Raw genomic sequence first — 26,692 nt, forward strand, 5'->3', positions numbered from 1 at the left:
TGAAGCACAAAACCTTTAAATCTTTCCCAAGCACTTGTTATCCCTCTACAATAACAATAAAAAAGTAAAATTCTGTCATTTTTCGTCGCCAAGGTAAACGCACGCTGCTATGACGTCATGGCACCATGCAGTTGAGCGATTGAGGATTGTAATTTGTAAGTTCTTGAGTGTGACCGGGAGAATATTTTTGTCGCACTTTACATTTTGCGCTTTCACTCGACAGGTGTTATGCGCAACAGATTTTACTAAAAGTATTTATATCAATTTACGCTTTAAATGATTGAGAAATCGACTTTTTTATTTGAACATTACGACCTTTTATTAAACCAGGGATTTTCGATTGACGTTGTTCTTGAATTTGTCAATTGAGGTAAGACAATATGTTTGTTGTTATAGTATTTTAATCAAGTGTGAGTGACATGTCATCGCCAATCTGATTTAGTTAGCTTATTTTTTTAAAACAGCAATACTTACAAGCGCTATCTCACCTAGGCTTCTAGCCGATGTTTTTGCAAATGTTGTTAATCTACAATCTTCAGATCTCATAAGAATGCGTGGGATTTTAGCTTCACGCAGCAAAGACTAAAGCTACTAGTATGCCGCTTGCCTGGCAGTACAAAATTGCAGTGGGCTATTACTAAAATTGGTTTGAATTTATGGTGTCATTCTGTCATTAGTTCAGCAACAAATATAAAAATTGACCATTAACCTATAGCCAGATAGGCCTAGCGTTTAGCTTACCCTATACCAGAGGTCGGCAACCTGCGGCTCCGGAGCCGCATGCGGCTCTTTCAGCCCTCTGCTCTGGCTCCCGTGACTTACTTACTTACTTACTTATTACTTAAAAAATGAACAACGCTCACGCCTAACAGATGAGAGCTTGCAGTCCCAGATGAAACTCAAAGTGTCATCTTATCAAGCTAATGTAGATGTGCTGTGCAGTGAAATTCAGAAGCAAATATCGCATTAGCTGGGTGGAATAAATGATTATTTGAAAGTGTTGTGTTTAATAGTCGGGTTTTGTTTGTTGAAATTACAGAATATTCGCATGTACAAAGCAAAAATTTTAAGAAATTCTGCATGAAATGTAGGCTATAATTACCTTTTGTTTTAGTGGCCAACTCGACAGTTACATGTTATGGCTCCGAAAAGGTCTTAATTTAAATAAACTTGGGAACATTGGCTCTTTTAATGCTAAAGGTTGCCGACCTCTGCCCTATACAAATTTTTCATTGCATTATTCCTTGAAATCTTAAATGATTTACCCCAAGTGTTTGGGTGCTTGACGTGATGAATTAAACTAAACAAAAAGCAGCTGACAAGTTGAAGAGATCGAACATTTGTCACATTTCACTTTTTTGTTAGATTTGTGTGAGAAAACAATATCATTTTACTTTCTTTTGTTGTTTTGTTGATATGGCTTAAGCCTATTTTTGTTGATTCAGAGTATCAGGTTTGCTGACGTAATTGTATTTTACTAAATCATTTCAGTTGTAAAGCTTCTTTTATAGAAGAGTTAACGGTGTCACATTTCCTTTAGTTTGGTTCCATTTTTTTACTTTCCATGTTCAGGCTGTTAGACATTGGACATATATAAGTTGCAAGTCAACCAAATCATAAACACAAATCATTATTTATTCTAACAAGTATTTAGCAGCAGAAAATCTTGTTAATCAGCCAGCGTATATTACAGATGGAGTTGTGAAGTCATCAAGTTATAGAAAGCAGAAAAATGTTAAAAAATCTACAAAGACAGAGAAGCCATCATGGCAGGCGGTTAGAATTTTTAGAGAACTAGTATTGAGATGTTAAAGTAGAAAGTTTAGCCGAGCAGTTTATGTGAAAAGTTGCATATTGGTGCAAAAACAAACTTATGTAGCGTTACAAGTTGTTTTTAGATTAATTAAAGTCCTTAGTTTTGGTTGGATAAAATTTGATATCTGTGACATCTTTAATACAAGTTTTTTCTTTTTGCCAAAAAATGCCTGATTTATCAATAATGTAAGTGCAAATTGCAAAAAAAAGTAAAACAAAATCATCACTGTACTTTTATGTAGAAATATAACTTGTTCAAACGTTTTATAGCCGCACATGTAAATAACCAGTTTTTGTTTTTCAGTCGGAGAACTCGCTCTCCACAGAACCCATCATCGGATGCACTTCTTGGGCAGGAAAGTGGAAGCGAAGGTTGGAATAATTAATTAGTATTTTCAAAGTTAAATATAAAACTAACATTGAAATTTAGTGGCAGCTACATTTTGAATCTTGTTTCAAGCTTAATCTTATTGTACTGAAATATTCTATCATCGGAAATTGATGAGGGCAAAATGCCAGTACATGAGTGTTTTCTAGAGCCACTTGACTTGACGATCTGGCTCGAATATGAATCACTCGTAGCGCTTTCATGTTGGTTGTTTTAGTGAATAAAGCACAAAATTTTAACAAACGAGTTTGTTTAAAATAAAATTAGAAAAGGTCAGTGGGTTTTAGCCGAGGCCGTCATTTGAATTGAAATTCTTTATCAACAGCTCAATTGTTTGAAGACTCCAAGAATTCTCTGACTGTGCCGGGAAGATCTCAAGAAAAAGTGTTTTGGCTTACAAAGTCTACAAACCATCGCAGTGAGGTTTCTCTCGACAAAACTCCATTTGGAAAGATGCCAGAATGGATGACAATGCAAGGAATTGAGGTAACATAGTTGAGACGTCTTCAATGTTGTATGCCTGTTACAAATTATTTAATTTATTAACTAAAATTATTTTAACTTTTTATCTTTTCATAGCATCAACGAAGAGCGCGAAGTATTCCTGATTTCTTAGCTGGTGGTCACTATGGTTACCCCCACGAAGTGTACGAGGCCGCGGCACAGATATTCGAACGACTCGCGGTTCGTAAAAACTCGGGGGAGTGTTTGGTGCAATATGCTCCCGTGCCTGCCAACGTACTTCCTCTTCACTTTGAATCTCAGAGAGTAAAGAGGCAAGCTTATGAGCTCGCTTATGAGGCTTTGAAATGTGAGTCATGTTCAAACCAAATTCAATTGTTTTTAAATAATTTAATTTCTCACAATTTGTTACGCTTGGTGTGAAATTATTGGTTCTTATTATTCATTTGATGTAATTTAGTTAAATTTTCATGTCAAGTATTTTTAATAGTGATGTAACCAGCACATATCTTCAATATACATGCACTCGTAAACATTATCGCTACCCATTCTTCTTAAGGTTTATCACAGAAAGCTTGTAATTTAAGTTTGTTGAGGACAGATATTCGAGTGGTTTTCTGTTTGCTCAGGTTTGTTTGACTTGTAGTGAGCAAACACAATGTCATTCAACAATCTTTCCGCTCTTTGAATTTCTTTGTTTACTTTTATTAAGCTGTGTCTAACCTAACAATACACGGATTATGACTTGCTTCGATCTGTCAATTGACTTTCCTTTTTGTGGTTGATGTTTAATAAATCTTCTACATTCTTCATTGTCCTGGTGGGTCCATATCCTACCCTGTGAGCCCACACAGGGGTTATATGAAATAAAAATCACCAATAATGTGTTCTTGGTTTAGATCAAGAATTGTTGGAGGACATCTTGTCCGACAGCGGCTACTTTTTTGCACATCCTGCCGTAAGTGGGAATTTCCGTGTAATTAAAATCTTTAAAACAATTTTACAATGTCATTATGATGTGGTCGCTAGATAGTTATCCGGTTTCCGTGGAAATAACAAATATTCATCTGAGTATTTTCTGCTCCAGAGCGACGACACAACAGCGCTGATAGTGGTGATGCTGTTTGACTTCCAAAACCGCCGTTGGATGCCCCGATGCCAGATTGTGGGGGAGAAGAAGAACAAGGAAGTGGCCGACGTGGAGGAGCATCTCATGGATCACCGCATCCGACTCGCTGCTGCCCTCGCCAGGTGTCGGGTGAGTATTGAATTTGATAATGAGTAATAATGTGTCTATGCTTCACGTTATATGTGCGTGTCAGTCGTGTTTCTTTGATTGTTGATTGGAAAGTTTTTAATATATTTGAGCAACCAGTTCCACATTTAAAACATGTTTATTCTAACTTGTTTATGACGTTCTGTTTGTCTGACATATTGTTTGGACAAACGCCATTGTATCACTGTGATGTCACAATGGTAAGATTATCCAGTGTCAAGTGTCATTGAAAAGATGAAAGTCTTATTGTTAAGAGCACTTGACTCGCTTGTGGTTGCTATAGTGGCGCTCAACGGCCTCATTTCTTCGCTTGTGGTTGCGTCAAACACAACTCTGTTGTAAACAAGACACCACTGAAGTGTCATTGTGACACAACAATAGAATGTTTAAAAGTTTTCCTGGGATTAACGTGCGGTGTCAAAATTAGGTCAAAAACCAGTCACTTTCGATCGACTACATCCTCCCGGAGTCAGTGAGGGAGCAGGAGAAATGTGCATCTGCTCTTCCTCAGTACACGTGGATCAACACTGTGAAGAGCAAGTGAGTTGGCTCCTTGAATTAAGTTGGTGGATGTTGGCAACAGAACCAGTTGTGTCAATACTTCCTGAGTGGTTATCTCTGCAAAATATGAAAACATCATCTTTTGTTGAAACATAGAATTTTGCTGAAATGAAATTGCACAAAACTTCAACATTTCATATAAGGAAATATTTACTGTCGGTTAAAATATCAACCGCAATCAACAAATCAACTTTAGATAAATTAATTGCAAGATTAAACGCGAATTTTGGAATTTGATCACATTCCTCCTCCTTTAGACTGGATGCTGTCATCCAGGAGCTTGAGAAGAATCATTACGTCGAGTTTTCCGATCCTCGCATCCTCATGCCACCGCGAGGAAAATGCTTCCGGCTCGACCAACACTGCGATGACGTCATTCTGTTTCCTAGCGACCAAAAGGAGGCCCTCAAGTGTTTAGAAATTGTCGAGAATGGAGCGCTTGTGCTGCAGGTAATTATTACGTCATAATCAACTTTGTAAATCGCATCGATCATACATAAAATCGGAAACCCTTAGGTCAAGGTCGAAAATATCGAGATCATTGAATAATGAAAATATTATTGACTGAATATAAGCTCCACGAAACGTTATCAATATTTTTCATTAAAGTCCGTTTTATTTTTCAACGCTTGTACGAAATCCTGTGACGTCAAATCGACAATTGTACAAACTTCAGTTAGATTTCTTACGAACTCGTGTTATTACGGCACACAGCGGCCCCTGTGTTGTATAACAATGCCCCATTATGACGTTGGCTTATCACAACTACTCTTAGTGCGATTTGTTATGTTTGGAAATTGATACATATTGTGATGTCATAATGACAGACTGGCGACAAGTCAACATGTTTGTTAGGAGTAAAGTGAAAACGCTTTCGCACAATGGCCATTGTTGCTTCGAAGCTACAAAGCTGTTTACCACGAGATTTCTTTTGCGTCGATATCAGCATAAATCGTATTTGTAAGAAATATTCAACTCATTACATCAGCGCAGAAGCAAGTCCTGTATCATCTCGTGTTTTCAATTTCTTCTGCAATATTTTGACCGCAATATCACCACCGTTGTCTTCGTTATAGTAAATATTTTATCTCTTTCTGCCTTTGTTGCAATTTGCCCTTCTTTGAATGGAGCATTCACTCAGACGTTTCATTTTGCTTGGAACTTTTAATTAACGTCAAATTTATCACATTCCACGTCTAACTTTAAATGTGGAAAACGACTCGCAACTTGCAGCTCCTGACAAGTTCACTTTCATTCGCAGGACAAGACCAGCAGCCTGGCCGTCCGCTCTGTGGGCGCCCTCCTCACTGAGGACGACGAATGCGATTTAATACATGCCGATGTCTCATCCGGTCTAACAACCGCTCATCTCGCCGTCTTGCTGCACAAGTATTTATGACGTCATAGGTTGGTAGCTAAGTGGAATCGCTACATGCAATAATAATGCTTCGGTTATTACGTCACAGTGTCACAAAGAAACGCTTCGAAGCGCGTGAACTGATGTACGGCAATCCACGGGGTTTTTATCTGTCGGGTGGTTCGAGCACACCGCAGCTGAATTGGTCGGACGAGGGCGCCCTCCGGAGACCAACCGTGTTCGCTTTCGGGGTCCGCAGCGACACCCACCGGGAACAACTACAGAAGACGATGAAGAACTTGGGACTAAAAAGTAAAAACTTCAACTTGAATCGATGACGTGTTGTGTGGTGATTGGCTAATTGTATTTTTATATTAATCTCTGTGAACTTTGCAGACGTGAAACTTTTGAGCGAGAAATTCAACTCGATCGATTCGAAGGACCCGAGATTCGAGAATGTGAAGGCGGTGCTGGTCACGCCCCAGTGCACACGCACAGCGGTAGCCAACCCCATAGAATTCATGTTGAACGAGGGCGACACTGAAAGCTATGACGTACTGCGTGACCTTTCACACGGAGAACGTCACAATAAAGCTAACGAAGCTGGGAGGGAGCACACGGAGATTGTGAAGACCGCTTTAAAATGTAAGCTTTCTTACGTCATAATGACTGTTTCATAGAACAATGGGTGTATGATGTGTCAGTAAGTTGCAATAATTTAATCTTTATCCTCGGTCTGAGGAAAGTCTTTGCACCATTTATTTGCGATGATTCCTCGACGTTCGAGCCCCGGGTACCGAGATAGAATTTGCGTATTTCTCAATCAATTATTTATTTTTTCTAATTTTTTCATTATTCGTTAAACTTTTTTTCAAAACTTGAACGATGTGCTCACAATGCCATGTCAATAATGACGTAACATTGCTGTCTGTAGTCAGCAGCGCACAAGCGGTTGTCTACACGACTCGAAGCATCCACGCCCAGGAGAACGAAAATGTGGTCAACAGCGCCATCAAGTGGCACCGCGACAACGGGCAGGGGAACCACCCGTTCCGGGTGTGCCCCCCAATTCTTCCACTGACCTCCAATGACATCAGAGAAAGCGAGATGGAGGTCATGTCCATGGGGAGGATGACGTCAAGCAAGTCAAGGGTGAACCCCCTAAAGCATAACTTTCTCCGGATGCGACAGTCGACCGAGATGAACGGATGCTTCATCGCCGTCATGTCCCGCGAGGTAATTTCATCGTCATCTTGGTAAGAATTCTCTTTTCTGGCGTCTTAATTGCTCTTTATGACGTAACAGTTCGATCCGAACGACACGTTATCAGCGAAGGACGTTCTACGTCGCGCCGCCCTGCAGGGACTGATCGCCCCAGCTTCCCCCCTCGCCGAGACGAAACCGCTGAGCCCCAGCAAGTGGGTATTCCCCTCATGTGGTTTACTGGAGTTATGTGATATCTATAAACGCGTTTTTCGCAGGGAGGTGACGGAGAGGAAAGAAGAGCAGGGAGTGGAGAAAACGAAGAGAAGTAAGAGCAAGATTGCGTTTGGGAAGAAGGCAAAGGGGAGCAGCTCCTCCCATCTGCCCAAGCACAGGAAGTCAGCCACCAAGAACGTGGATGCGGAAGATGTTGACAGACTGCTGGAGACCTACAACAACACGCACAGGAAGAAGAAAAGTTGTGAGAAAATTTCCGTTTAGCGTTGCTATAGCAACGATGGTTGTCGGCTTGTAGCCCACTATGTTGTCATCGTATTTTTAAAGTAACCTCTCTATTTATTTACTTCATAAACAACTGGCAAAGTTTTTTCTGTGCTTGACGAAACAAATGCTTAATACAGCTTGCACAATTGTATGTCCACAGCAAGCAAACTAACACTGAACAACGTGGCGCAAAACAATATAAACCTCGGATTCTCAGTTGCTGAAACGATTGACTTCTCTGAAAACGTGCTCTCCAGTGTAGGGAAACATGATATTTCACAGCCATCAGATGGCAGCATGCAGGTAGTATGGGGACATATGTTAAGCGCGTGCCCAGTGACCTGGATTAAGAAAGTAAAAACTTTTCTTTTTAGAATCAAGTCAACACAGACATGGAGAAAATGCTAAATAAAATGTCGAGTCGTGACGACACCAGAATGTAAAGTGATTAGTCATCTTTTATCCTCGTTATATTTCACTGTTATTTTCACACAGGTGTTTGTTCTTAATCTTTTGCTAAAGTGCTTAAAGTGTTTAAATTTTTATCCCTGTATATTCCAATGTACACTTCCTCAAGGTCGGCAGCACAAGTAACTTTGAAGGAGAATTCAAACTTTACACCTTGATAGTTCCAACATGTTGTGCAGCAGATATGCATTTGAACATTTTGTTTCCATAGCAGTGTATTTATTTGTATCATACTGTGCCTGTTTATACGCTACTCTGCAGTTACCTGTTTGCTGCTTGTACAGTCACCATATATCTCATGTTCCGTTCAATAAATACACATTATCATAATCTTTCCAGTCGGGTTGAAATATGATGAACATATTACCAGTGAGATGAAAAGAAATATGGAATTTTGCAAAACTTTCACCTTCTGGGAAAATTTAATATTACTTATTATTATTCATGATTTAAACAAAAACATGTTCGTAGTCGCTTTAGTCAATTAATCTTTAGTTTCCCAAAAATTGCTTTCAACGGCCCATCGCCAGGTAATCCTGGTGAAAACGTGCACTTATACCATTCGTTGTACGTAGCCATCCAGGATAGTACAGCAGCCACAGTGCCCAAGGCTTTGCTTAAAAAAGTGTGAAAATACAAGCAAGTTGAAATCAACATAATAACCCAGATAAAAGATAAAATGCAATTTAAAACAAACAAAATGTCGATGCAGCTATTGGTCGTCCTAAATCTTTGCTTGAGATTTGAAAGTGTTTTGGAACCGATGGGCACATATAGTGCTGCATCTTTTGATATCTTGCACCAATTTTTATAGATTTGTATTTCAGAGTTGATGAATAAAACTGAATAAGTTAAAAGAAAGCAATGTCCCGAGATATCGAAGCCATCCCAATAATGCCCCTGCTTCAACTTGACACAATCACGCTTGTTGTCAATATTAAAGTCCGGCATTCCATCTTGACTTAGACAAGTTCCTGTCAAGTTTTCTACAAAATGAAAGACAAAATTTGCCCAAAAATGCCATACCATTGTCCCGATTGCAATCCTGAAAATTGAAAGTGCCATACTTTTCTTCCAAGCATCACACCCGTACACAAACGAAGAAATCATCATGTACGGGCCTACTATCCCCACTGTCCAAGCCCAGGCCCACTTCACAAAAAATTGATTAAAGAAGTTACTTTTTTCAGAAAAATAGCTGTGAGGAATCTCAATGAGGCATTTTATGATCGATAAACTCAAAATTCCAAACCAAAGGTAAATAACAAGGAATGAAGGGTGGACGATGCAATATTTCTTCAAGATCTTCAGAACAAATTGTTTCCATCCAACTTCATTTTTCTCTGCAACGGTTTGACAATTTTCATCCATTGGTGACTTCACTTTGTCAGCCATTGCCTATATCCTGTCAAAATAACTAGTAACTTGTAACCTTTTGTTTGTTAAGGTTGTCATGCCTTCTAACTGTTGCATGAACTTGGAAGCAACTAAAATCGTAATTTAGTCAACGTTCAATCCCCACAAAGAAAAATCATCACAACTGTCCAAAGCAAACCAACTAAAACATGAAAGTGACTATTTTGCTAAAAGCAGATCACGCAGCCTGTTGCTAAAGATTGGCGGTTAGGTGAAGAGAATTGTTAGCCTATGTAAAAACTTGATTTTAATTATTTAGGGTTCAACCCTAGAACTACCGGATCGGTCAATTGACCGGTAGATAAGGATAGATGTGTTTGCAGGTGTTGCAGGTAAATTAGCTCATTTGTGACTTATAAGCAAGCTAATGTCAGAGATGTGATTAACTCAGTTTGACTATTCGCTACGGTCGCATCAGAAAAAGTGCAGAATCGGCGTTTTCTCTTCATCTGTTCACCTTGCTGTTTTCATTTTATTGGTCTACGAACGAAACATGTAGCTAAGCCACAATGACTATTCTTGTTTTATACAATCATCCTTTTTGCCCTCTTTACGTTGACTGAACCTTTTCTGAAAGTTTCTTTCTTCTCAAATTGCTATGTGTAAACATTAAGGTTTGCAGGAAAATTTCAGCCATTATTTTCATTTACCGGTATGGTAGTTCTAGGGTTAATTAGGATTAGATTTAGACTGGATGGTAGTTTTAGGCTGGGTCTAGGTTACTATGTTTTAACATTAACGTTAGCAGAATAAAAAACTGAAAAACAGAGCATTGAACGCACGATTTTTTCCAATCAAATAGTGGCAACCCAAAAATATTCCCTTTGCCCTCTAGTCCCTGCAAGCCTGTGGTGCCATGGTGGAATCCCACAAAACGTTGCACATTATTTGTCACCTGCATAGATATCTTGTATATAACACTAGTTGTCTGACTGAACAAAGAGATTTAAACACATGAGTAGAAACTTCTCTTTTGCGCATGACGTCATGTTTGTTTCTTTTATTGTACTGTTTTCAGAAACGTTTACTGCACTGCACCTGGCATTCAAGATAATGTTTTAGAAGAACTGAAATCCAAAAGTCTCAGTCTAGCATCACATGAACGATTTCTCGTTATATCAATCGATGAAATGAAAGGTGAAACTTTTCTTGGAATTTTTAACACTATTAATCACACTGTGTAAGATTCTTATTCATGCTTTATGACAAAACAATGACACAAGTTATTAACTGTATATGCACAAGATATAACCTGTTGCTTATTTTGTTTACAGTGAAAGAAAATATTGTGTATAATGCAGCAACAGACCGAATAATAGGATTTGTTGATCTGGGTGTCGACAGACAATACAATAATGAAGCTCCTGCCACACATGCCCTACAATTTTATGGTAGGAGTATCCTCAGCAATTTTTCCCGGCCTATTGTTTTTTATGCCACCAAGAATACAAAGGCATTTCACTTGGTTAGCATGTTCTGGGAAGTGGTTGAATCCTTGGCCGGATGTGGTTTTACAGTCTTAGCACTTGTTGCTGATGGTGCATCCTGCAATCGAAAATTGTTCCAATTGCTCAATAATTCCAATTTGACCGTCCCCTACAAGTGCATTAATATTTATCAGCCAGAAATGCCTATTTATTTGATTAGTGACCCTCCACACTTGCTGAAGACAGCCTGTAACTGTGTGAGATCCAGCCGTCCAGGTGGAGCTAGAATGATGAAGTACAATCAACATTTCATTTTGTGGAAGCATTTTTGCCATGTTCCCTACCTATTTGAAAGTTCAGAGTTGAGAAGTTGCAAGTTGACTGATGGCCATTTTTCCCATAAGAGTTACGCAAAAATGCGGGTTTGCTATGCCGCACAATTGCTCTCTGGAACTGTCTCCAGTTTAATGAAGAGTCGTGGTGGAGAAGAAATGAAGATGAGTGCGTGGTTTGCTGGTTTGATGAATAAGTGGTTTGACCTCATGAACACCAGATTAAATTATTCATACAACCCAGACTTGAAACCATATACAACGATTGATGATCCTCGTCTGAAATGGCTTAATACATTCCTTTCAGAGTTAAAACAATGGAAAAGCAGTTTAACTGGGTCCGTTTCCGAACAGTCAAAGCAGTTTCTGAGCCATCAAACCTACGACGGTTTAGTTTCCACATCCATGGCCATTGCTGAATTGGTGAAATTCTTGTTGGAGAACAGCCCAGAGGGTTCATACGTCTTAACTAAGCGCTTAAACCAAGACCCATTGGAGGCCTATTTCGGTCATATGAGACAAACTGGCCGTCGAAATGAAGTGCCTGATATTCACCAATATGCACAATTTGAAAATGTGATAATGTGCAAAAAGAATATCAAGTCACTTAAGGGGTCAAATGTAAATCACGTTATTGACTGGAAACATGGTGATGTTTGCGATGATCCAATGCCGAAGCGAAAAAAATAACTTGATTTCGAGTGTTTTGACAGTCTGCTTACAATACAGTAACACTTAATCCTTTTTGAGCTAAAACTGACGAAGTACATGTAAGAAGACAACTATGTAATGTACATTCATTTTAATGATTTTCTCAGACTTACATTTTGATCAGAGGTTACATGCAGTACTGAATTTAAATGATTGGCTTTTTGATAGCATCTAATCTTCACGTAAAATTTACATATTTTCATGCACAATTTTTGCAAACATTCATCAAAAACAAGATTTTCAAATATATCTTTTATGTTACAAACACTCAAAGAAGACATGCAACTTTCCATGATGTGCTCCTTTATGTCTTGTTTCCTAAAGACACTTTCTACATACATCAACAATTTCACTAGTGATTTCGCTGGAACTGTAAGATGTCCATAATTGTAATTATTTAAAGCGGAAATCAAGGAACTATTAGTGGTTTCATTACTATAATCAGTTAAACAAGACAATAGATCTATTTCTCTCGGATTTATACAGCGCTTAGTGAGTTTCTGCAAAATATAACCAAAATATAACCAAATACTGAATTATGAATTCTTCGTCTCGGGTTAACTTGTGTAATGTCAAGTGTTTCCCCTTTTTGTTGTGTGCAACAGTGGTAACGTGTGATAAAAATACATCAAACAATTTTCGTGTTAAACATAGTGACAATTTTCTTGGCAAGAAAAATAGTGATGGGATGCACGTAATTCCATCACAGGAGAATTTATGAAACAGTTCATCCGGTGAACTGTACGAAGAAAATAGCTTCATAAAATAGTTAACCGCATCTGCAGTTAGATCTGTTTTAACGCCACCCACTGTTTCCCACCATTCCATCAGCTTTTCTCTTGTAACATTATTGCAAGAAGATTCTGCAAGACAAGTGTAAAATTAAGTTTGTTTGATTTTTTTAATCGGAATCTGCCAATGATAGAGCTCAAAATGAAATAAGTTTCAAACAAAAAACAAATATACCGTGAGCAGTTTTTTGATGAGCCAGCAAAGTTTCATTACTTGTGCAGTTATGCAAACATTGTCCACATCTGCAAATAAATATTTTCATTATCAGATTAAATGACATCAATATATCAGTACAGTATTACTTCAAATACTCGTTACGACTTACATTAATTTGTTGTTTTGCTTGGCTGTTTATTATAAATTGGCGAGAACGTACACTCTGGGTGACCGCCATACAGGACAAGCTCAACAGCAGTTGGCTAATTGATTAATAGGCATATCGTATCTTACATGAAGTTTGCTGCATCGTCTTCTGGGTCACAATCTATTTCAATAATTAACTTCAAGTTGACATCCATTAGATCCCAACAACTGCACCACAATAACAAGATCTGAAATCAGACTTTCAGTAGCCTATTTTAATGACACAACACCTGCAACATAAGGCCTATGCTAATGAGTAATGAGTTTAGTTGCTAATTGCCTGGTCGAAGATAAATGTGGTGAACGAAAAAATCTTCCCGCGCAACTCAAGTAGGCTAAGCCATGCCTTGATACAAAACAGCAGCATTATCAGTTCAAGGAACTGAAACTAAGTTAATTGCTGAACCTAAAACTCTCACCTGATTTCAATAATTAATTTCAATTAAAATTAACACCCAATGGATCCCAATAACTGCACCGTAATAATAAGACTAATCTCTTCCAGCAGCAAACAGATCTGAAAATCATTGTCGTCGTCTGCATGTTTATTGTTATGTAGTGAACCGTGACCGTGGAGAAAGTAGAATATGCTCCAAGAGAATAAAAGAAACAAACATGACGTCATGCGCAAAAGAGAAGTTTCTACTCATGTGTTTAAATCTCTTTGGACTGAATGAGTATCCCACTATTAAAGGATTATTAGCTATTCAATTTTAACAGACAGTGTAGGAAGCGTAGTTGTAACTACAATGTGTCAGGTTTAATGCTACAACGTGATACGAGGAGCATCTTGAAATGCTAAGAATTGCACCTGTACGCACAAAGTGTATCGGCAGTACATGCTACGGACGTTTAGGTGTTATTTTTCAGGTCTTCTGTAATAATAATAGACCAGAGGTAAATAAACTACGACACGCATCACTGTGCGACAAATAAGCATATTGCATTGTAGTCTATTGAGCAAAGGGGTATCCAGCCCGTGATCGTCGGCTCTCATGCTTATCTGGCCCATTGTGAAAACGCCTGCTGCACTCACCAGTAATCTCAACCTACATTGATTTACACCACAATAAAAAAAAAAATATTACAACGTAACAATTTTCCTTCATATGGCCTATCTCAAGCAATGCAAGCTTCCTGCATTTCTTAGCACATTAGAGTTAAACTGCTATTAACCTGTGATAATAAGGGGATATTATAGCATACAGATCGAATGCAGCATAAAATTCTTGTTTACGGAAATCTGCTTTACGAAACGTGACGTTTATGACAGATAATATTGCATACCGATGACTTTCTGTACTCGCCTGTACTTATCAATGGAAATTGTCGATCCACTTTGATTTTTTTTTAATTGCAAGCGTTTTGCGTTACATATAAATTCCTTTACATGATAAAATAAAAAGTTGAAAATACGTTGCTTAGCTCTTATTTACAGCGGTTGAATCCTACGCACTTGACTTGTTCGGTATGACGTCTAGATACGTGGCCAGCGAAGCATGCGACGTAAAATGCGTAGTATCTGTAGCCTGGTATCTGTAACGCGTGTGAATACAGTAATTCGGTTCGCATTTACTTGTAGTTTATCATTTTACACTTTACTGGAAATGTGAAACATAATTTTTTTATGTAACCCGCCACAGATACCACGCAATCGTATTCATACTTTGCACGATCTAAACAAATTTCGATCAGAGCTGCCATTGCCTGCCTTCGACTTATCTTGAAGCACCAGGTGGCTTCGTTAATTTGTGTTCTCGTTGTGTGTTACGTCATCTATGTTCACACATTTTTTGTTTGATCAGCGTGTGTCCATATTACTGAAAGAGATACTTTACTAGCTTTCTAGTACTCAGCCTCGGCCAGTGTAACTTGAACAATCTAAATCTAAAGATCTTTTTTGAACGACACGAAATGTTGCCATGGAAACTTTAAAAGTCATCACTGTAGGGCAAGTTTTTTTTACAGCTTCCGGCAGCTTCCTAAATACTCAGAATTTATGTAGTATCATGTTTTAAGCTGTTTGTAGGAATTTTATATTGCAACTTTTTTCTATTTTTCATGCAACTTTTATCAGGTATTGCGCAAATGTAAACATGCTATAAAACTATTTCTAGTATGGTTCTATTCTCTTTGATTTGCATAGCAAAGAGCTATGTGATGGATTAGCTGCATCTCAATGTTATCTATGACGCAACGCTTGGCTTGCAAGCTAGAAGTTCAACAACCCCAGCCAAGCACGCCCGAACTAAATTAGAAGTGGAAGTCATTTTCGCTCCAAAGCTAGTATTTTGAACTTTGAATCTTAGCCTAATTAAAATGTACCAGTCAGCTTTTAGGGGCGCAGTAATAGTATAGTATGGGAGCTGTTACTCTCTCCATTCGCCTTTTTATTTCTCGTGCGTGACTGAAGAGTGAAGACTGAAGAGAGATTGTTGCGCAATAATGCTTCCGAGACTGATTGAATGAGGCTAGAGTGCTAGTTGTCGGTTAGGATACTTGTTTTTATAGTGCAGTGTTGATTGACTGTTGGTATTTTTTAAATTATGCGTTTGCCAGGACAGTGAAAGCATTTAGCCTGTCTAACAATTGTCTAGATTTTAAACCTAAAAAACATAAAAATGTATGCATGATCGATTGAATAGCGAAGAAAGAAACGGAACAAGCAGACACCCTGCAAATCTTAAACTGTTGGGTTATACAACGGAACCTTTCGAGTATCTCATACCTTAACACTTTCAAAAAACTTGTGCATAAATGCAACTTTTGTTAAAATTAGGTGCAACTTTCTCACAATTGTAGTGCAACAAAAACTTGCCCTAGTCATCAGATCCGAGGCATCTACGTCACAGCGAAGGATTGACAACAACAAAGTCAGTGGAACCACCAGCGCCTTAACCTCATGGGCAGGCGCAAGCGACGCCATAACATAAAAAAAAACATTGAATCAAACTCTGTGTTGCCAACTTATAATTTAAGAAAACTTCTACTTTCTCGAAATGTTTATTTTTTGCATCTATTACAACCTTTATCGCAACCTTTTTAACATAGTATAACATTAACAATAACTAATAAGATCACATTGTTGTTATAGCCTAGTATACTTGTCATTATTAGGGCGGAACGGAAAATACGATGCCAAGTCCTTAAATACAACTTAAACTAAAATTTTTACATAGAAATCTTATACTCGAAGGTCCGTTGGATGAAGTTATAACGAATTGTTGATGTAATCTTTGACATATGGTGTCAAAATAATAAGAAAGTTTTACGAAATAAAATTAAACTTGAATAGACTGTGTTACATTAACGATTAGTCGTATGTGTAATGGTGATACTAAGTTAGTGAGTGAAAACGGAATTGTTAAAAATCGGAATTTAAAAAGTGGTAGTCGGTATGAGGCTACGAAAATTATTATTACAATTTCAGAATAGGGTAAAATTTTCAAAATATTTTAAGTAGGTCGCCCATTTTGCTGCGAAGTTTGTAAATAATACAAATTTGTCATATGTCGTTCATATTTCGTTAACATGCTGTAAAGACTAAATATCCAGTTAAAGAAACCTGCCGCAAAATGTCTTCAATGTAAACAAAGTCTGACGTCATGAACAGAATGCAGACGAGTTGCTGGAATATTGAGAAGATAGCCTGAGCTTGATGGACGAATAACAAAGGAACGCAGTGGTCGCAGGTAAAAGTACTGAAGTGTGTAAATTTTTTACCCCTAGTTTAATATAATGTACCGATTAATAAACAATGTAAAATTGGGTCTAGTGCACGGGAGCACGACATATGGCCGCGGGAAAGTGGCCGCGAACAAACTCACCGGGGTCAACTGAACGTGACGTAAATTGACCGCAGACAAACTGACTGTGACATAAACTGGCCGGCGATCAAATTAACCGTCGATAAATTGGCCGGCGATCAAATTAACCGGCGACAAATTGGCCGTCAAAAGGTCAAAATTTTAAACTCGGTAGTACATGATATGTAAAGTAAATATTTGTTTGTAACTATTTCCTTTGTTTTTAACAAAATTGTTTTTTATTTCAATACACATTGAAACGTTTATTGAAATAAACAGAAATATTTCCGGAAATACGAGAAATACGAGTAACAACATTAAAAGACGTTCACTGCAAAACACATATGACACTACATAATATGGGCACTAAAATTTACACAAGCTGTTATTTGACAAACAAGGAAGTTTATTGCGCAAATTGTGACGTCGTCAAATCGACGATAGTGACTAGATAGTGAATTAGAATTTTGACCTTTTGACGGCCAATTTGTCGTCGGTTAATTTGATCGCCGGCCAATTTATCGACGGTTAATTTGATCGCCGGCCAGTTTATGTCACAGTCAGTTTGTCTGCGGTCAATTTACGTCACGTTCAGTTGACCCCGGTGAGTTTGTTCGCGGCCACTTTCCCGCGGCCATATGTCGTGGAACCCTAGTGCACAACCAAATGACGTCACAATTTGAGCAGCTGGGGTTTAGCCTAGTATACAATGTATTCCTGTGGTTGTGCAATTCTGCACTCAACTTAAATTAGTGAGTAGTGAAACTTTGCCTAACGTAGGACTGTATGATAGGCCTATGCCATAATGGAAAGTGTGGCACCTGCACGCACGAGATTCATCATCGTGCACGCCGAATATTTCAAGCACCAAGCCGGTTTACAATAAATGAACAAAGAAACACTGTTTGTTTACAGGCCAAGTTATATAAACAAACAAAGATTTGAGGCTTCAATGCACGTTATCGCGCCAAAATTTGGAGTAGGTTTGATAACGTTACATACAGTTCTAATGGGGTGTTACAAAATGGGGATAAAATTCACATATAATTGTATGTTAATGTTTGGTCGTTGTGCTAACCTGCTGTCGTTATAACACCATTGAATTTGAAATCTTGCATGCTTTTAGCGCGAGAGGCTTTGCTAACTTTTCACGTCCATTGTATTATTTGACAGCATTTGTTTCAACAATTGTGCCATGGCAACACATTTTCCCTCCTCCCCGTTAATGGCGAAAATCAAGAACATAGTTTATTCTTACAATATTGCAAGTTTTAGTTTTTTTTGTGAAAAAACTATTTAGTTTATGTACTGTAATAAGCAGACAATTAAAGACTTAACTTAAAATAGACCATATCATTCATCTAAAAACAAATAAAAGGTTTTACTGCAGTACGCGTACATTTGACATCATTCATTTCCCATGTATCTACTGGTGAGTTATTGGCATCGTAGCAGTGTGTGTAGAACTCCATCAAACATCTTATTTATATATGTGATATATCAAAGATACAAAGTTCTCAATATAACATGTATTTACAAAATAAGATGCTGGAAATTATTTTATCTAAGTTTGGAGCATAAACCATGAAACTACAAATACTACATACTACAAAGATTGTGTAATTTCTGCACTTTTCCAAATATTTCTTTTCTCTGGTAATATTGATGCAGTTATTGAGGTGACATTGAACCAGCCTGAGTTGTGCTTCATCTCTTCAATGATGGTCGTTGTAGTTATATTTTTGATCAAGCGATCTTGTAATTCACTTTTCATTCTTGGCTATAAATACAACAGTTGCAAGTTTTTGTTAAAAATTAAACTTTCAATCAAAAGTGGATTCGCTTTTAGTGATTTACAAGATCAAGAAAGGTTTCCTGCAGCTGGCTGGTGATCTATTGTGTGTACAGGTCTCTTAACCAAGTGACAGACTTGGACACTATGGTGTAGGCAAGGGGTGGGGTTTTAGTGGTTCCTGCCTACGCTACTGCTTAGACATGATATAAGTGTTTTACTGGTCTATGCAAAGTTTCACAAAATCTCTTTTTTAATTCATTTATATAAGTGCTTTGTCATGTTCATTGTTACAAGCAATAACATTTAGGCACTTGAGAGTTGCGGTAATTTGATGAATTTTAGATTTGTTCTACTGGCCTAGTCACCAACATGTGAAAAATTAATTAAAAACTCATCTTTTGTGTCAGTGAATCACTATGACGACTGAAGCAACACGGAAGATTCCCAAGGTATGCCACGTCACTACTCCCTCTGGTGGCTCGGTAGCTCTTCCGACCATTTGCTCCCAGGAGACGTTTGATGACGCCATCAATTTCAAATTTTCTGAAAATGACGTCATAATTCGAACATATCCTAAGAGCGGCACCACGTGGATGATGAACATCATTTATCTGATCACGCATCACGGGAAACCAATCCCTGGAGGAACTTTCTTGGAGGATCACTTCCTGTTTTGTGAAACTTATGGAAAGGAACGATTATTACATCATCAGGGTTCCCCATTTCGATTTTTTCAAACCCACATCCACGCAGATCACATGAAGTTTAACAAACTCTCGAAGTATGTTTGTGTCGTGAGAAACCCAAAGGACGTTTGCGTGTCATTCTTCCATCACACCAACGTTCTTAAAGATCTTTATGACGTCACAGAAATGGACTTTGTCAGCTACTTCCAACTTTTTGTTGAAGGGAAAACGGATTTTGGCAGTTACTTTGATCACGTGACCGCTGCGTTGTCACATCGTGATGACGCGAACGTCCTATTTATCTTGTACGAGGACATGCTGGTGAGGTCATGGTGACGTATGAATTGAATTTACATGACGAAATAAGTGCTTGTGGTGACGCGCAACATTATTTCAGGCCGACACGCGGTCTGCAGTGCTGAAGGTGGCCAGATTCCTCGGCCAGGACTACCTGGAGCAGGTGCAAGATGAAGATGTGATGAAGAGTATACTTGAGCAATCTTCTTTCGCCGCCATGTTCAAAAGCAAGGAGCAGTTCGTAAGCGAAATAATCCGTGTTTTGTCGTCTCTTTCTTTTTATAATCCCCGTGGTTTGATTTTCAGTCGCACACAACCAGGGACGACGTCTGTGCCGTCATAAGAAAAGGCATTGTTGGGGACTGGAAAAGCTTAATGACGCAACAACAGGCCGGTATTATTGATGAAATGACACGGAAGCATGAGCTTGATCATCTTTGGAAGGATTTCCAGTGATTTTAGCAAACCAAAATTTGTCTGCTGCATTTCAAAAAATTATCTTCCGTTAGGTGGTAGTAGTGATTTATCAGTAGTATTTATCAAATGAACTAAAATCATGTGCAATGTGTTAATAGAATCAAGTTCTTATTTGCTGTGAAATTGCTTCTGTCTACTATGCAATGAACAATCCAAACAAAATCGAAAACATCAGTTGTGGCTAAGATGAATATTTATTTGAAGTATAATTACTTTTCAGTAAAACGAGTTTTCTTATTGCAAGAAAAGTTGCATAATCTGCGTTAAAACCTTGCATCGTTCGATAGATTGACGACCGCACAGAAGTGCAGAACTTACTGCTCGTGATCAAGTTTTGCAAAAGGATCTGTGATAATATTATAATAATAATCAAAAGTAATATACAGATTGTGTAAGATTTACAATTCTCGTCTTTAAGTGTCGAATCAGCGAAGCATAACACTGCGTGACGTAATCGATTGCTTATTGTGCGTGCATTATGAGTTATCACTTCTTCTTGCTATTACGATCAAGGCCGCAACATGTACATTTTTATTCTGTTGCTGAGCAAATGTTTTGTCTAAATGTATTCGTTCAAAGAAGCTTCAATATAATCAGTTTGATGAGTTCAATTTAAAAGAAGTTCAGTGTCAAGTTAGACAACTTTGTTGTCAGCTTCACAAGACAATTAGCTTTTAGCTGAACAATTAAGTCTAGGGTTGATAAAGCAAAATAACGACATTTGAAACTCATACAACATCGAGCGCAATAAACAATCGAACATTGTATTGGAGTGGCTGGATCAGTCAAGTTCAACAACCAAAACCAACCATTCCATTACAGATCCATAAAAATTTTTCGACTGTGCCTACCAGTGAAACAAATTTTCGGCCCATCAGATTGGCAGCGCGACAACTTGGTCTTTGGTCAAGTCGCATTGACCTGAGTTTTCTCGGCAACTGACCGCCTTTGATGGCGATTGTTATTATTCGCTATCTGTTTTGCATAGTAAGATGGTTGCCGAAATTTCATGCTATTGTGACGTAGTTTGAAGACGTTTTAGAATGGAGACATGATCACGCGCGCGTGGAATGTCAAAGATTCTTGCAACAGTGAACAGTTCCGCTTCGTTGCGCATGACTTGACGTCAAGAGTTCGAGTTATGCAGCGGTCGTTGAAAGACGGGAGACCGGCCTGGAAGAAAATCCCTTAAATGCTCAAGCCAGCTATTTCTCGAAACACAAAAAGGATCGGTTCTCACCTATTTTCACTTCACCTTTGACCCGGTGGTTTTGGTAACTTTTTATTTTGAGCATTTTCATTCTGTGAAAATATTTGTTTAGTCCAGTGGTTCTCAATCTTTTTTGGCTTACGGCGCCCTGCGAACAACCAAAAGATTTGGCGGCACCCAAAGTAAAACCAAAATGTTTCTGCATTAAATAAAAATAATTTTCGTAACCGTTTTCCTGAACTAGTGATTAGTGCGCAATAACTTGCGGCACCCTTGCGAAACGTAATTGGCAGTTTGGCACCCCGGTTGAGAACCACTTTAGACTTTAGAAAGTCACCCAACTGTTGTAGAGGGCTCCAAAATGTTTCATAAATTTTATTTTCGCGTCAAGTAAACTTAGATTGCTGCAAGATTAAAGGCGCAATTACTTTGAAGTTTTTTGTTTAACAGTATGACGCAGCCCTGACGTCACAATGGTTTGAATCATCTCACAGATCACGTAAGCAGCTCTTGGAACTATAACGTTATCGGAGCGTGTTTTATCGCCAATATTCTTAAAAACTTCGTTTATTGAGGATATTTCTAATAAATTCATCAAAAATATCAAACAATTCTCTCTGAAGTTTGTCCAGTTGACGTCATAATTGCTCTGATTCATTTTCAGTCTGACTCATAATCACTCATTGTTTGCAAACAATTTCATTCGCAGGCACCTTGCAGGCGGGTTAAGAAAAACAAAAACTTTCAAACAAGAAAAACAAAGAAAATTGACAAAAAGTGCGAGAATAAAAAAATCAGACACTATGCAATTGCTAGATGGTGCCCCAGAGCCGCGGATTGGGCGGGTAACTTCAGCGATTTCGTGATATGACACTCATCATTGTTACATCACAATAAACTTCACACATCCGCAGTCTTCTGTGGATGTCCGGGCTTATATTTGAATCCGGATCGACAAGAGGACTTGAAGATGTTCCGGGAAATCCCCCCTTCCCTCGTGTTTCTGGAAAAACAGGTTAATTGGGTTTGGGCTAAAATTTGGAAACAAGAATAGTATTTGCTTTGTGACGTAACAACACTCTTTTTCAGAAAAATGGAGCCACTTAAGATAGAAAGAAGAAGTTCAATTACTTTGTGTCATTTTATATCCTGTTGTTGACATTATCACGTCATAATTGATAATAATGTAGATAACTTACTTCCTAAAAACGTAAACCCCCACAAAAGCGACGAACACGATTATGACAAGTCCGCAGCTAATCAGGGCGATATCTGCAAAACAATGCATTGTCGACGTCACAATGTGTCGGATGGACGTCACGCGAGGTTATTGAGAAAAGTTTGAAGCAGTAAAATATTTTGGTAATGATGCTGTGCAGATATTTAAGCGGTGTCGTATCTCCAAGTCATAGAAAGAATTCAACTCACTGATGACGCATCTCCCGTCGTCATGCTTCACTGGGTCTGATTCCGGTTTAATAACATCAGGTAAGTTTTCTTCGTATTCCATTTCTGTGACGTCAAAATAATTTATGTCCCGATATCCGACAAAGAAATTAAATTTCATTTCACAAAATCCAACCTGTGACGTCATAATCAACGTTTTGTTGCGTTGTTTCTTTCATCACTTCCGCCGCAACTTCGGCCGCCTCACGGTCGGTTGGGCTGATCGGATCACGTGACCTTGGTAAGAAGTTCTGATATACGTCATAATGCATGTTACTGAAAAGGAGGTCATCGATGTATTCAAGCTGCTCCTCTGTGATGTCATCAGACGAAGTGACGTCAGGTTTTTTGATCTGAACGTCATCTACTGGGTGGCGTTTTGGCGACTCTGTTGTCGAAACTTCGCTGTTTTTGATTGGATTTCTACCATTTGCGTGATTTGTGACGTCAAACCTTGGAGTGTCTGCAGAAAAATTAATTATCAAAGAACAATGCTTTTTATGACGTATACGCCAAGTGTCGGTGTGCATTATTTCACCATAAATAGAAGCAGGTTACGCAAGAATGCCCAGATGCTTCTTAAAATTGAACATGCGCAACCAATTACCCGGGTTGGGTTACAAGGGGGCGGCTTGGGGCACATTAATTATCTGGGATCGGCTCTCGTGAGCGAATTCTTTACAAAACCAACAAAAACGTTGGAAGCTCGATCAGAGATTCTTCGTCGCCGACATTCACTCCTATCATCCGGTCCATGCGATCGTTTAAACATTGGAATTAATCAGTGTTGCCATCGCAAAATCTCCATTTCAATATATTGAAAAATTGCAGATTGTTTTCAGCTGATTCTTGCGCAAATTGTTGGGGCTGCCCTGGTAAGGTCGGTATCGAAGCTTACACTAAATCTTATACAGGCAACGACATCACATAAACATGCACGAATTAACCCGATCACCAGCACCCCAAGTCCATAGAGACCTTAAAATCTTTTTTGTTCCAATTATGGGAACGTCATGCATGGATGCACCCTTACCACTTATTACGTCATCGGCAACGTCATCAATATCTGTTGAGACGGCAGCTCTCATGGTGACAGCGGCCAAGCGCCTCGCGTCTTCGCGAAAACTCAGTCCGCGGTCTGTGAGTTTGGGGAAAAATTTTAAGACTTCTGAATCACGTGAGGGGTCTAAACGTTATTTAGTTTCAAACGGTCCAATCAAATCTCGGCATTTTTCTGACAAAGCGGCAATTTTCCTCATTAGACTTAAAACTATTTTTAAAAGATTGTTGATGGACAACGTTGAAGAAAACTTTAAGGCGAGCTGTGACGTAGAACACGTTTTGAGATGTGCCGAGATAGAAGTAAACAGAGTTGTTCACAAAAGCTGCATGACCGCTGTTGGTTCATCTACTCCGTCGCGATCTTGAAGCACCCTCCCTACTGTATTTCCGAAACTACTACTACTGTATGTCGTGCTTCTATGAATTAGTACTCACCGTAGCAAGGGTTGGCGAAGATCATGTTGTAGACATCTGTACACTTCGGCAGTTTCTGAAAAATATGGGATAAAACTTTATGAAAATTTTTACTCATCGCCTCATAAAAAACAATCTCGCTGATTTTCCCGCCATTTTACAATCGCTCTTTAAATTCTATCGTTTTATTGGTGCTTTGAATTGTTCTTATGAAGAGTTGTTTGTGACGAAATACTGCTGACTTGCTTTATTCAAACAGCCGCTCGTTTGAGGTAATAGTTGAGTCATTTATTAAGTCACAAAGACTTGTTTTCAGCGCATAAGTCTGGGGCGAAGCTGCGATCAAAACTGTACCAACCTTTAGTGGGTAGCTAAGGCAAGTGCAAGAAGCACCGAAGAACTTCTGCAAACGCTCGATGTCGGAGAAACACTGGTCCAAGTGGTTGTGTGATGCCTTGCACCGGTGTTCCACAAACTGAAAGTGAAATTTGAAAAACAAAAGTTTTAGTCTGTCTCAGAGCGGCTAATTCCATTGCGGTTTGTAATTTCTTATCTCACCGAACATTTTCTTTTCACTTCTCTGCGCAACGACGCACATTCCTCGTTCTTTTTACACATAACAAGACGATCCAGACATTTCTTAGATCTTTTCTTCATCTGATCAGTTTCGTCCGATTTTGCTGACGATTGCACGAGAATTTGGAACGAAAATATAACCACCATCATCCACTTAACCCCTATTGACCCCCACTTAACCATTGTTACGAAATAATGCACCTTTATGCAGCTGTCTGTGATGAAACCGTAAAGCTTTTAAGTTATTTTTGATCTTTCGAGCGATTCAGCTGACACAACGCAACAAATAAAAATCGACTCATTTTAAAACCTAGCCATCCACCGCTTTGCTGTCATCTGTCGCGATTAATAGAGCAAATATCGCGATAAATCGCTCGATATTTTGACTACACAACCTTTTCTTCTGTCCTACTTCAAGCAGCATTTACAGGAAAGCGACTTCGTTCCGACATTTATTCGCAAGACTCGGCAAACATCGAGGCCGTAAATTCGTCATAACGTAAATAGCGTCACTATCCTTTTACTGCTGACGTCACAATATAGACAATAGTTACGTTTCTGTGCTCTAAATTAATCGCAAGTTCCAACAAGGGGCGGAGCCACCGGTGAGGAAAATTATTTACCGAATAAAATGCTGGCCACCCCGACATAATTACCGGCCCCCACCTCGTTTCCTTTCCCTGCTTCTGAAATAAACTGCGTTAATTTTTAATGAAAAATTTTTGGTCGATGCTTCTATTTACTTCGCCTGAACTTTTGTGAGTTTTCGCTCAAATTTTATATCAAAAGCTTTTTTCAGAGTTTCCTCATTTATCAAGAAATTATTATATAGTATATGAAATTATTATAATTATTCGTGAAAATATTCGAAGCCAAACGTATACAACTTTATAAACCCCGCATTTGAAAGCAGCTCAGTAAGCAACCAATTGTGCACGTCACAAGCGGGAAACGCCTTTAAAGTTTGAGCTGGTCCAATACCAAAGTTATTTGTCTTTCAGCAAAGCATTCATTTATAATTTTCCGTCTAAAAGAAACGAGTCCACTGTAGTCTAAGTGAATCACTTTTCCTTATCTGAGGTTGATATATTTGACGGGCTGCACTACTACTCAGCATGTAGATTTAACCAACCTCAAAATCACCTTGTGACTCCAGAATCAATGTCGGGCAATTTTCTCTGATGTAGGTCTCGAGATTAAGGTCGACGTTTGCAAACATTATCGCAGATTTACACGATGTTGCTTTTAATCGCGATTTTTAAAACACGTCTGAGTTGATAAAGAATTCAAATCGCATCAAGCCGCCATCTTGAAATATTTCCCTGACAATTCGACTGACACATGCGCTTTGTGACGTCACAAAACAAGCTACCTAGAGTAAAAGCTACATCAACCACAACAGAAGCTTATGCAGGAGAAAAAGTCGTAAAAATCGCGATTTTTCGCGTCGCGTTTCCAACATCGAGTGATAATCGTGACCTGGCTGGATTCCTGCTCGGTGCAAATCTGCGGACGGACCGAGCTCATCTACTTAACGTCAGTCACAGCTCTCGTGGTCGCCTTATACGCCTGCTCTGGTCGTCTAACCAGGCGAGGCAGGATATCGTCGAAAAACTCGAACCAATGTTGGAGAGATCAGAACGAACCGACCTTGTTTACTGTAAACATATTTCTCTCTTTGCTATTGTGACGTTATTCTAAACAGCGCTGTCGAAGCCGACTTCGAAAGATGCATTCGAGATTTGGCGGATTTCTTCACAAAAGACCCAATTCAAAGCCCCGTGAAGAGTCGGGGCGATAATTGTTACGTGAGAAGGGGAACCTGGATTCAAATAAAAAGCGACAACC

General features: G+C 38.8%; 5 protein-coding genes across 8 annotated transcripts; 2 read left to right on the forward strand and 3 right to left on the reverse strand.

The window, feature by feature from the left end:
• The first annotated feature begins 162 nt into the window (after positions 1-162).
• Positions 163-8,364, forward strand: LOC143456541 (putative methyltransferase NSUN7). Of its 3 annotated transcripts, XM_076955176.1 has the most exons (17): positions 163-370; positions 1,694-1,776; positions 2,120-2,187; positions 2,529-2,689; positions 2,783-3,014; positions 3,565-3,623; positions 3,753-3,923; positions 4,369-4,481; positions 4,760-4,952; positions 5,764-5,891; positions 5,969-6,171; positions 6,256-6,504; positions 6,794-7,095; positions 7,165-7,277; positions 7,341-7,543; positions 7,727-7,869; positions 7,941-8,364. In XM_076955176.1, exons 2-17 carry the CDS (start codon positions 1,733-1,735, stop codon positions 8,007-8,009), a joined length of 2,451 nt encoding a protein of 816 aa, XP_076811291.1. In that variant the 5' UTR covers positions 163-370; positions 1,694-1,732; the 3' UTR covers positions 8,010-8,364. The 3 variants fall into 3 exon arrangements, with proteins under 3 accessions (XP_076811291.1, XP_076811294.1, XP_076811292.1); XM_076955179.1 differs by lacking the exon at positions 1,694-1,776 and having other exon boundaries at positions 164-370; XM_076955177.1 differs by lacking the exons at positions 163-370; positions 1,694-1,776 and adding an exon at positions 1,840-2,001.
• A 136-nt stretch (positions 8,365-8,500) lies between these two features.
• Positions 8,501-9,451, reverse strand: LOC143456593 (acyl-coenzyme A diphosphatase FITM2-like). The gene has a single exon (XM_076955181.1). The coding sequence runs from the start codon at positions 9,427-9,429 to the stop codon at positions 8,515-8,517; it is 915 nt and encodes a 304-aa protein (XP_076811296.1). The 5' UTR covers positions 9,430-9,451; the 3' UTR covers positions 8,501-8,514.
• Positions 9,452-12,409: 2,958 nt separating this feature from the next.
• LOC143448783 (uncharacterized) lies at positions 12,410-13,544 on the reverse strand. Its single transcript, XM_076948654.1, has 3 exons — positions 13,163-13,544; positions 12,887-12,954; positions 12,410-12,783 (listed from the first exon to the last, which is right to left on the reverse strand). The coding sequence occupies exons 1-3, from the start codon at positions 13,228-13,230 to the stop codon at positions 12,410-12,412; spliced, it is 510 nt and encodes a 169-aa protein (XP_076804769.1). The 5' UTR covers positions 13,231-13,544.
• Positions 13,545-16,510: 2,966 nt separating this feature from the next.
• On the forward strand, positions 16,511-20,259 carry LOC143470031 (sulfotransferase ssu-1-like). The gene is made up of 4 exons (XM_076967875.1): positions 16,511-16,767; positions 19,084-19,683; positions 19,760-19,900; positions 19,966-20,259. The coding sequence occupies exons 2-4, from the start codon at positions 19,093-19,095 to the stop codon at positions 20,113-20,115; spliced, it is 882 nt and encodes a 293-aa protein (XP_076823990.1). The 5' UTR covers positions 16,511-16,767; positions 19,084-19,092; the 3' UTR covers positions 20,116-20,259.
• A 1,770-nt stretch (positions 20,260-22,029) lies between these two features.
• LOC143463362 (uncharacterized) lies at positions 22,030-26,467 on the reverse strand. Of its 2 annotated transcripts, XM_076961831.1 has the most exons (8): positions 24,827-26,467; positions 24,627-24,743; positions 24,290-24,344; positions 23,826-23,930; positions 22,929-23,255; positions 22,775-22,858; positions 22,546-22,618; positions 22,030-22,349 (listed from the first exon to the last, which is right to left on the reverse strand). In XM_076961831.1, exons 1-8 carry the CDS (start codon positions 25,025-25,027, stop codon positions 22,247-22,249), a joined length of 1,065 nt encoding a protein of 354 aa, XP_076817946.1. In that variant the 5' UTR covers positions 25,028-26,467; the 3' UTR covers positions 22,030-22,246. The 2 variants fall into 2 exon arrangements, with proteins under 2 accessions (XP_076817946.1, XP_076817948.1); XM_076961833.1 differs by lacking the exon at positions 23,826-23,930 and having other exon boundaries at positions 24,827-26,452.
• Between the last annotated feature and the right edge of the window lie 225 nt (positions 26,468-26,692).

The sequence above is a fragment of the Clavelina lepadiformis genome, chromosome 1 (assembly GCF_947623445.1).
Source record: "Clavelina lepadiformis chromosome 1, kaClaLepa1.1, whole genome shotgun sequence".
NCBI classification, from domain to species: Eukaryota; Metazoa; Chordata; class Ascidiacea; order Aplousobranchia; family Clavelinidae; genus Clavelina; species Clavelina lepadiformis.